This window comes from Strongylocentrotus purpuratus, unplaced genomic scaffold, assembly GCF_000002235.5.
Source record: "Strongylocentrotus purpuratus isolate Spur 01 unplaced genomic scaffold, Spur_5.0 spur5_scaffold_3, whole genome shotgun sequence".
In the NCBI taxonomy this organism is placed as follows: domain Eukaryota; kingdom Metazoa; phylum Echinodermata; class Echinoidea; order Camarodonta; family Strongylocentrotidae; genus Strongylocentrotus; species Strongylocentrotus purpuratus.
The window spans coordinates 19,031,769-19,043,013 of record NW_022145609.1 but is presented as its reverse complement, the minus strand read 5'-3'; the positions used below and the strand labels follow the sequence as shown (position 1 = coordinate 19,043,013).

Sequence of the window (11,245 nt, the reverse complement as noted above, 5' to 3'; positions counted from 1 at the left end):
TTGGGACTCCTTGGGTGACTCCGCCATGTGTGCTAACAATTCGCCACCGGGGACATACAACGTCCCGCCTGTTTTGACACGTTGTTTGCGGGGACGGGATTTCCGACACATCTCCTTTTCCGTTGTCAATTCTGCAACCCAGGCACAAATGTCTTTAGAGATCGTATCGGAGGATGTTCCACTGAGCTGAAGTAGCTCCCCAAGGCTTCTTATTTCATCTTGATTTAATCCCCGAACCATGTCTTCAATGAATACGAGACTTGTCCTCTCTGTCATGTATTTGCCTGTAACATACGAATAAAGGTCACAATCGAGCATGTTTGGTTCGTATAGAAGGTGAAACCGACATGTACGTATTCAATTTACACAATTCTTTCATTTTTATTGTTTGCTCTCTGTTTTGAGATTTCACTTTGATTTGAATATCGCTACACAAAAACATTATATTATTATTTTTTTCATTATTACCATAAATATATTATAATTACGTGCTCGCTTTAACCTTCCCTATCACAAAGTTCTGGATCCACCATTGATTTTGACACAGACTTTAATCCTAAATCCCCCCCCCCCCTCCCATCACACCAAACTAGTTCTCATTACGTTTTGGAACCGTCCCAGAAAATCGTAAAACGGGTTGTGGTCGGAGTAGAATTTGAAAATAATGTCTACAATACGACCCTAGTTCGTTCATATACAGTCCCCAATACTTCCATCTCGTCTGTACCCCATCCACAGTCAGTTCATATCAAGGTCTGATCGGGTAAATTTGCCATTTACAGGCAGTTCAAGTATTAAAAGTCCGTAGTCAGTTCATACCCGTTATCGACTAGTTCTTCCTCGTTCCCCATACGACCAAACCCATTCTAACAAGTTCAGAGACAGTTTAGCTCGTCCTCATCTCGTTCTTAGTGCGTTCGAACGCGCTCCTAGAGTGTGTGGAATCACGTCCTGGCTCAAGGGATATAAAACCACAGTGCGTTCGTGCCATTCCTTATTCCCGTTCAACTTCAACGATTCAAGCTGTGCAAATCAAAACATACAAGTAAAGCCCCCATCACATCAAACTAGTTCTTACTTCGTTTTGGAAAATGTTGCCAAACGTGCTCACACTGTGTGCGAACCGAGTGAACGTAGAAGCAACTGTTTACGATCTGTTAAAGAATTTTATGGACGGGCTCGGACTGGCTTGGACGGTAAGGGTGCTCTTAAACTTTGAGCCTGTTCAAAATTGTCCCCGTCCTGCAATTAGACGGACTGACAACGTACTTAAACGAGATGGACGAACTACGAACGGAATTGCCCTACTTCGGTCCTACTAGGAACGTGTTACGAACTAGTTAAAATGGTTTGGACGTATTGGGAACGAGGTAGAACTAGTTAAGAACTGGTTTAAATTGATTACGGACGGATTTGGACTGCTTGGAAATGGCAAATTTACCTGATCTGAACTTTATATAAACTGACTGTGGGCGGGGTATAGACGGGATGGACGTATTGAGGACTGTTTATTAACTTTCTAGGCTCGTATTATAGAAATTATTTACACATTCTATCCCGACTATTACCAGTTTTGGTACGATTTTCTAGGACGGTTCCGGAACGTAGAGACAACTAGTTTGGTATGATGGGGGCTTAGCTGCTGCTAATTGATGCTCTACCACTTCATGTTGCAACACGTCCATAGTAGGATCGAAGGACGGCAATTCCGTTCATAGTACGGCAATCAGTCCGTTTGGAGTACTTCCTCCTCGTTTTAAGTACGTTGTCACTTTGTCTAACTGCGGGACGGGGGAAATTTTAAACAGGCTCAAAGTTCTAGAGACTCTTCCGCACTAGCCGGTCCGAGCCCGTCTATGAAGTTCTTAAACAGATCGTATTGACCAGTCGATACTACATGTACGTCCAACTCCGTTCGCACACAGTTTGAGCCCGTTTTCCTGAACGTAGTGAGAACTAGTTTGGTGTGATGGGGGCTTAAGAGGGAAGTAACTCTCTTCTTTTCTTAATTGTAACCGTATCTCTACAGCCCTAGCATATATACAGAGTGAGTCAAAAAAAATTTACACCTAGAAAATTGCTAATTATTTTATAAATCATCTATGAACAGTAAATTATTATACATCTTATGAAAGAGTGTTTTATCCCGAATCATTAAGTATCATTTTTGTGTGGTGTGTGTTCACGCTTGGGTGAACAGGAGGCATTGTTGCGAGTGTGCAAAAATCGACTTGCGCCAAAGTTGCCTTTGTGATGTTTAATAAAACAATTGGGATTTGGGTATTAATTCGGTCTTTGCAGATCCAAATAACACCCCTAACAAAATTAATCATGCTACACATATCAAACATAGAATATATAATATCAAGGAACATTTGTGCGCGTGTGTGTGACTTTGCCCTTTTCAAAAAACATATGCAATGCATTTCATTTGATACATTCAATCCATTCTCTCACTCCACTAATCCCAACATAATACATACTGAAGGCATCACTTTGGCGCAAGTCGATTTTTGCACTCTCGCAAACAATGCCACCTGTTTATCCAAGCGTGAACACATACCACACACAAATGGTACCAAATAATTTGGGATAAAACACTCTTTCACCAGGTGTATAATAATTTATTGTTCATAGATGATTTTAAAAATAATTAGCAATTTTTTAGGTGGAAACTTTTTTTGACTCACAGGGTATATACAAATATCAAATTCTTATGGACTGACCTGCAGCTACTTCATCTGCGAGATCAGGCATCTCGTTTCTCCGTAGTTCATAAGCTAAAGCTGCACGATAGTTGAAAACCGACGGACGTGGCTTCTCTTTCCATATCTTCAACAACGCAAATGCTGTTAATGGGCGTTTGGTATCACAACGGGTAGCTATGTCTTTATTTGTCAGCCGTAGCACATCCTGAAGAATACGAAGTATCCCTGGACCTGGAAGCATGCCAGAGGTAATTTCTAAAAGAAAAAGTCAACAAGATCAAATTCTGTATACATCATTATTATTGAGTGCATTTTCACTGTATGAAATCAGTGACATAATTACGGATTCGACTATTCAAAGTTTTGGTTGGTTGTTGTCGTTTTGTTTTTCTTGCGTGATAGTTTGCTGATTTCCTCAATTATAAAAGTAAAACAAGTTGGAATATTCGTTACAAACCTTAAATTTCTCTTAATATGGGCTTAAATGGTGAATTGATGAAAACTGACGGGAAAACCGTATCATCGGATCAGACCAAAATTATTGGATCATGAATGCATCAAACTATATTCCATAATAACTTCATCCTTTAGCAGATAGATTCTTACCTTGATCAACACGTCCTTGTGCGTGTTGATGTATTGCTTCCGAGATGGAACACAACTCCCCATAGCTCATGTTGTACTCTTGAAAATCAAAGCGGAGAAAAGTGCTAAACGTTTTTTTTTTGTATACATTGAACAAAATATTTATCTTAAACGATGCAATAAAAAGATTTGCGAAAAACAGATAATTAATAGTGGAACAATGTATTAATAAATAATAGCATTATCAGCAATGAATGTTTTCAAGTGTATGTCAATTCTTGCTAGCTAGTATGTAGCCACTTGCCTGCTAGGTGCCTTTTGTCTGTTCCGGACATTGGCGATCAAAATTTTCGTTCTACGTCTATCTCTGGTTCCACTACAATATTAACCTCACCATACTTTTTGTACTGTAAATTATAAAATATATTTCAGTTTCGCTGTAATTAAAATCTTACCAAACATTCCTGTAATAGAAACACGTTCAGATTTGCCATTCGCTATTTTTCTACAGAAGACCGATCGTTTTTCCATTGACAGGATGGTATCTTCAATGGATGCGTTGAGTTCCATGAGTAACTTGATGGTACCAATGCCAAGGTGTGATGGCATGAATACGGGTCGATATGATGCTAGTTTAGTTGCATTGATACCCAGCTCTTTAGCGACAGGACAAAAAACCCTGCATGAGCAGATGAAAAGCCAAATCAACGAGTTCAGCTTTGTAGATGAATGGTTCTTTTAAAACTGGCAGCAAACCTGGGGATTATAAACAGAAAACCTTGTTAATTAGTACAGGGGATTACCGGTCATGCACACATTGCTTTTTTTAATACTAAAAATGATTACATATTAAATTAAAAATTAATTTCTAAGTTGATGGAATCTTGTGTTTAGTGGTGACCCCAAATAGATTGACATAGCCGGTTAAAGTTTTGTGAGGAAATTCGTATTTAGATTGGGATCACATGGATGCAAATCTCCATGAACATTTATACAGTTAACAAATATTATTAATACCCTAATCAAGTTTTATAGTTTTGTTAGTATGTGAACAATTGATTTGTCCCGATTTATTTTAATGAGCTTACATATAAAAGTATTCAAAGAAGGCCCTGGTTCAACCATCTTTCAATCTTCAGCTACGAACAACACAAAAACATCAAATTTGTACAAGGAGTGAGAATAATACAGTTGTACATGTTTATAGATTTGTAAGAGCTAACACACAACTATGCACATGGTAAGAAGATACCTCCGAGGTTGATTGATTCCAAGGCTGAAAAGAGCTGCTCCCATTTATCCCATATAGGTTGAGTTGACGCGTTGGTTCTCCATTTACGTAGAGTTTCTAACCGTTTCTCTTCGTCATTAGCATCATCACATTGGAAGTCAATTTCTAGTTTCTGGCAGACTTTCTTCATTGATTCTTGTGTCAGATGACGTGAAATCGTGTTCAGTTCATCGTTATAAGGCCAGATATCATCTATAGTACAATATAAACAGTATTACCAAACAAAAGATAAAAGGTGAGACTTTTGTTTCAACATCGAACGGTTCGAGTTCGATTCCGGGCGGAGACAATACTTGCGACCTTTTCAATTAATGTCAAAACAGGACAAAATTACAAGGGTAAACCGATTTCAAGCTCAGCAAATTATTTTTCTGTATTGACATGAATGATTTGTCACATTATGTAAATTTACCCCATCGGAGTTGCCGATGCTATTTAGTATAAAACCAGAAATTTCTATCGTATACGACTTGTCATGGTTCAGTACTCCCCGATCCCAAGAAAAAGGATGAATTAATTGCTACGAGATTCGTTAGGCCGCCCGTCAGTGATTGTATCTGGTAGAGCCGAATACTCAACCCGCCTTCGTAATCTAGTGGTTAAGGCATTCGACGTATACAGTTTCAGACCAGGGTGCGATTCACCGTAAAACAGGTAGTTGCAGAGAATGGTAAAAATCAAGGAAGGGTCATAGAGTTCTTTTCCCCCGGGAAAGAACTCTTTCTTCTTTTACCGGGAGTAGATGTGTTCATACTCTTGTGTTCTTTACCTCCACTCCGTGAATTGCTGAAGAAGTATTTAGTATTACCTGGCTCTTTTTCTTTGTCGATCGTTTGTTTGACTCTTGTAATTGTGATTCTATGCCGCTGCCAATCTTTAAGCATCTGGTGAGTATCGAAGAGAGAAGTCCTGTTTTCACCAATTATGTCATTAGCAAGTTCCTTGTCAATAGGGCCACCTATCATTATGTGGGGCTGCATCGATACCTCATCCGAACGTTGTCTAAGTGTCTCAGAACCTATTTGAGATAGATACATCATTTGGAAAAAATGGGAATCACATGTTGTATTATTTCGTCAACAAATTATTGGTACAGAGGAAAGGATGTGGGTTTTCCCCCGCTATATTGATACATCATCTTTTTCTTCTCGCAAGTAAGAGTGACAACATTTCCAAGGGTTCTCAGACGATGCTTGATCTTAAAAAAGAATGGGGTGTTTTATATTCAATGACTTTAATCATTTGTAAGTGTTTTTTCCATTATATTCCTTTGTGTAAACTTTATTTCTTGGGGTGAAATGTGGTTTCAACATTCATTCAAGTAGGTGAAAAAATTAATTACAAAAGTACCCATAATTCACGATTACAAAACAGGATTTAAATCATCTTCACCTATTTGACTGGATACGTGTATAAGAGCTTTCAAGGTAACACTATGTTATCCTATCTTTGCGATGTGTCTTTGCCGTACTACATGTTTGACCCCATATCTTTTAAAACCTTACCCACCTCGTCTACTTAGTGTATACATTCTTCCACGTTAGCGTCGTCAAAACCTTGAAAACTCACGAATGTAATAATATGTGTGATGGGTACCTGGCAGAATGTATTCCTAAGAATGCACAGTGCGCCGAATACGGCTGCCATGAACGAACAATTAATATTTATTTTATTATTATCTATAGCATCTAACATTTTTTAATCAATTTTCTTCCGAAATGAAATCCATTCACCATAGCTCAGGGTTAATTTACAGTCATATTATAAATCATGATCTTTTTTTAGTTCTTGTAACATAATCTTAAAGTTGCAGGAGTGAAGCATTTTTCTTAAAGACGAGAGAATAACTGACTGAAACAATACGTGTCAATTGTAAATTAGTACATTATTTTCACGCATTAATTGATATAAAATACTATACTTTTTTGTCATTTTACAGTGCTTTTTATCAAACGCTTTTTTTGTTATTTATCAAAACTTTTCAAAAATATTAAAACAGTGCTATTTATTAAAAGCCATATTTACCGATTACTTTATAGGGCTATAAACTGTAATGTTATAAACATGCCTTTTACATCTAGATAGTCTGAACATCTTAAGCTTATTTTATTCAAAGGATTAACAGTAAATCACTTATGAAAATGGTGAAATTTCCTTCAAAATGTCACGAATGTTATCAGCTATCAGTCTCAAAGTTTGAAACCAATAAAGCAAACGAGAAAACAAAACTTTATGTGTCAGGTGAATGAATGGTATTTCACCAAGGCTTTAATTTGACCTATTTATTTCTCAGTTACTTGCATCTTCCACCATTAAATGTACCATGCTACCGAATCACTTACGTTTCTTATCCCAAATGAAATAGGCCACTGAAAAGGTGAATGTTATAAAAACAAAATCTGGAAGAAAAAAAAGGAAGAAGATAACATTTAGAAAGACATAATTATTACAACAGATTTGCATGCTATAAAGCGCTCAAATGTCAAAATGTTTTTATGGTCATAAATCTGTGCTATAAACAAAAAGCTTATTCATTTTAAAATCTAATAATGAAGTTCTAATTAATTAAAATCTGATTTCTATAAGTGTCTTGTTCTGTTAACTTTCCTAAAGTAAAATTACAAAGGAGATACAAACAAAATACGAAGCTGTGTATATCAGTTTTATGTTCACATGTTCAAGGTGCTGTTTTGTTGTAGACATAACTCATAAGCAAAACTTTCACGGGATGTCATGGCTCAAAGGTTTTACAAAATGTTTATATGTGTACGTAGTTATTTAGTTTGCATTTACATAATACACATATGGTATTCCATTTTGATATTTTGTCGAATTCATCACTTTCTTTCTGTAATGTTCGTGAGCTTTCTTAGGGCCGCTGTTATCTTCCAGATAGTTCCACCAGGTCCGTAGCAAGGTTACTGGTTACTAAATTTGGCTTCTCTCAATGGTTTCATGATTACACATAACATTTACATTTTGCTTATTTCTAGGATTTCTTTGAATTAATATTCAGGATGTCAAGTATTTGAAATGACTTACAAACAAAGATTACAACCAGAGTTGATTTCACTTGTCCGTCACCTTGGAGTACGACAGATCTGGATTCAGTTGCATTAGTTCCTGGAATACTGGAAGCCACACATCTATACGATCCTCTGTTATTCCCCCTGGTGGCAATAGTGATGGTTATGGTTTTGTTTTTCGTTCCATCTTTGTTATCCCATTCTCCTGTATCTGAGTGCTCAACTACTCTGGATCCATATAAAAAGACTAGATCGATAGAGGGGTAGTACTTCGTCGCTTGGCATGTAAGAGTCATTCCTGATTTGGCGACGAGGGTGCAGTAGTTTGGGTCGTGCTGTTCAACATTTAGACATTCCTGGATAGTTGGAAATGGTTCCAGAGGCTGGGCTAAATTTTAAATATAATCAAGCAAACAATGGATTGTCAAATTGACCTTTAATATTTCCTGTCAATTCTACAAATTAATAAACTAAGGAATCAACAAAGTAAATAATAAATGAACGTACTTTAGAACATCTTATAAAGTTGGGTTTTTCAGTGTGTAGTACCGCCCCCACACACCCAAATCCCTCTCTGACACACATGCACATACACACATGCATGGACATATACAGTTGTGCTCATCCGACGAAATATGCACTCATCAGTTGCTAAATAGTTTTTGGACAACTACAATTTAGACAAATATCAAACATTCAAACTCCACAGATCCGTCGGGATAACAACTGCATATAACTTTATCGACTGGCCGCATAAATTTATTTTTGAAAAAGAGCCCCCGCGCTGCCGTGCAGGGCCTCTAAGCCCATATATTGATAACCTAGCTTGCTTTATAGCTGGTGCTACAGAGCCAGCTATCACTGACAGGCTTAAACCATATCTTAATCTTGGTCCTCTAACCTTCCTGGCAGCAATCTTCCCAGAAAGCCCCGGTTTCATCTGAACCGCCTACGATATGGCGTAGCTAGGCCGCTTTGCAGCAAGCATGAAGCTTTGGGGTCTCAAAGACTCTTACCTATGTCCATGTGGTCAAATTCATATTCCGAATTCGTGTGCTATAGCAGGCCCCATATTGCTGATATTGACAACCCACTACTGGGGGTTGTTTCACAAACACTAAGATCGACTTAAAGTTGGACTTAAATATGGCAGGTCATTCATGCCACTGGTTGCTCTCACCATTATGATTTTTAAATTTTGTTTAATTCCTTCAATAATGAATTATCAAAAAAAAAAAATTCTGTATATTTGCGACCATAATTTGTACGTCACTTGAAAGACCAATGTCAGTAACTAGTGAGAGCAAAACGTGGCATGAACGGCCTGACATAGTTAAGTTCCACTTAATGTCGATCTTAGTCTTTGTGGACCACCCTGGTGTCACACTAGTCAGTTTTAAATAGCTATGGTTCATATACGAAATAATGATAATAACGATAGATATTTCAAACTCACTGGGAATAAAAATACATTGATTTTTCCCTGAACAAATAAAAAATTAATCAAATAACATTTCACATTTAAGGTTTAACCTTATTGATCCCATCATTTTACTTTTAGTGTGGGCAAATTCTATTCGGCACATGATGAATACTTACCAACCAAATTGACAAATGTGTGATTCCTGAAGGACATTCCAGTATCATCGGTCACCTCACACACATATAGACCTTCGTGATGGATCTGTAACTCCTTGATGACCAGCGAGTATTCTTCGGTGATGTTGTACGTGCCGTCGTAGTATCCAGCTCCACTTCTTTCAGAAATATTTGTGTTGCTTTCCATTACAACCAGACTTTCATCCGCCAAGGAGGTAGTTCCCTTCTTCCAAGAGACTCTTCTGGCTTTGATGTGAACAGTGCATTGCAGGAGACCAAATGTAGCCCGACGCAGCTGTAAAGTGGCTTGTGGATTTGTTGTGATTGCAGTATCTGAAGAAAAAACAATGATAGCCACGTCATAAAAAGAGCAAATGCTACCAAAGTACATAAAAGAACATGAAACTAACTATAATTAAGGCGCAGCCATTTAGGAGCTTCAAGTGTATGTTTATTTGATGTCCAGCTAGCTATTATTACATGAAAACATTCCACAACGTAACTAAAATTAGAGATATATTCATGTCGTTTTATAAAATATTAGATATAAAAGGTGAGGGCATATTTTGAAACTGTAGCAAACTGCATTTTGTAGGCTGTAGGGTTAAAGAATATCAAATGTATTTCAAGTTTAATAGTTTTGTTTAAAATATATTTTTAAAAAAAACCAAAACGTTTTTGTAACATATTGTTTTGTAGCAAATCAAGCTCTTTCATAGGAAGAGTTGCTGTATCGAAAACATGTTGTAGAAGAAAAGGGGAGATGGAAAACTTTGTATAGGAATATGTGTAATAAACATATGTCGGAGAAGAGGAGCAGGAATGATACATATTATTGGGAAAAGGGAAATCTACAAGTTTAGAAACAATTAAATGTTTTGTAGGAAATGCCATGATACCTATACTTCAAAATAATAGACTTTCAGTTGTTCAGATTAACAATGTTGTTAACATTGGTTTTAAGTAGGTTATAGGGTTGTTTGTGTAATCAGTACTGATCAAAAGTGTAAATGAATTTTAGATTTTCTTCCAAATAACCTACCTACAACTGAAATGTCAGTGTAGTTGTTCATCAGAGGTCCCTTGTTGTTAGAAACTGTACAGTATATTCTTCCACTATCTGCCGTTGAAACATTGTTGATGATCAAGGAATAATTTGCGTCCACGTCACAACTCCCATCATCGAATCTTGGACCTGATACTTCACCATCATGCCATTCAACCATGAGTCTTAGATCGTCAAGATTAGGGCCCTTTCTCCAGTAGACTGACAATGGGACTCCATCGAAGCGACATGTGAAAACAGATTGCACTCCTCTGACCAGAGTCCTCTCTACTTCGGTGTAAACCAGACCATCTGGAACTACCCGGGATGATTTTATACCTGCATCAAACAAAATAGAGTAAGATATCCGGTCGTTGTGAATCAAATCATTGTTCATGATTTCATCGAACCAAAAGATCTCAGAGTATGATGATTCGTAAGGACTTGCCTATAGTGAGCTGTAATATTTTCCAGAGTGCATGATGGGCTAACACCTTTACTCCTCAATATTTGATATATTCCCAGAAACTCTCTCAAACATATTCATGACTGATTTTGTTTGTGGCAAGACAAAAAAAAAAGACAAAAGATTTTTGACGCAGGTGTAGATTTTTTGTATACAAAATTCACATCAAAGGTTGCAATTTGGTTTAATTCCTGAAGAGTTGGTACTGTGCATAATTTACTTTAAAGTAGGCCTATTATACTGTGACCGCATAAGCGGTGCCCTTGAGGACGCTTGAAGGGCCTACTAAAAGACACTACCATGCATAGGCGTCAATCCTGGGGGGGGGGGGGGGGGACGGGGGGACACGTCCCCCCCCCCACCACGAATTTTCAGGTGGCGAAATGTCCCCCCCCCATGATTCGGGGTTAAAATCTTCTTCTTTTTTTTCCTTTCTTCCTCTCTTTCTCTCTGTGTTGAGAAAAATCAAGCCAAATCAGGCGATCAGATTTTATTAATAGAACTAGAAGTGTCATTAATATTACA

General features: G+C 37.5%; 2 protein-coding genes across 2 annotated transcripts; both read right to left on the bottom strand.

Moving 5' to 3' along the window:
- Positions 1-3,790: 3,790 nt before the first annotated feature.
- LOC115928475 lies at positions 3,791-5,490 on the bottom strand. The gene is made up of 3 exons (XM_030995701.1): positions 5,393-5,490; positions 4,546-4,776; positions 3,791-4,049 (listed from the first exon to the last, which is right to left on the bottom strand). The coding sequence occupies exons 1-3, from the start codon at positions 5,466-5,468 to the stop codon at positions 3,952-3,954; spliced, it is 405 nt and encodes a 134-aa protein (XP_030851561.1). The 5' UTR covers positions 5,469-5,490; the 3' UTR covers positions 3,791-3,951.
- Positions 5,491-6,918: 1,428 nt separating this feature from the next.
- LOC115928512 lies at positions 6,919-10,585 on the bottom strand. The gene is made up of 4 exons (XM_030995789.1): positions 10,252-10,585; positions 9,210-9,542; positions 7,627-7,998; positions 6,919-6,983 (listed from the first exon to the last, which is right to left on the bottom strand). The coding sequence occupies exons 1-4, from the start codon at positions 10,433-10,435 to the stop codon at positions 6,919-6,921; spliced, it is 954 nt and encodes a 317-aa protein (XP_030851649.1). The 5' UTR covers positions 10,436-10,585.
- Positions 10,586-11,245: the final 660 nt, after the last annotated feature.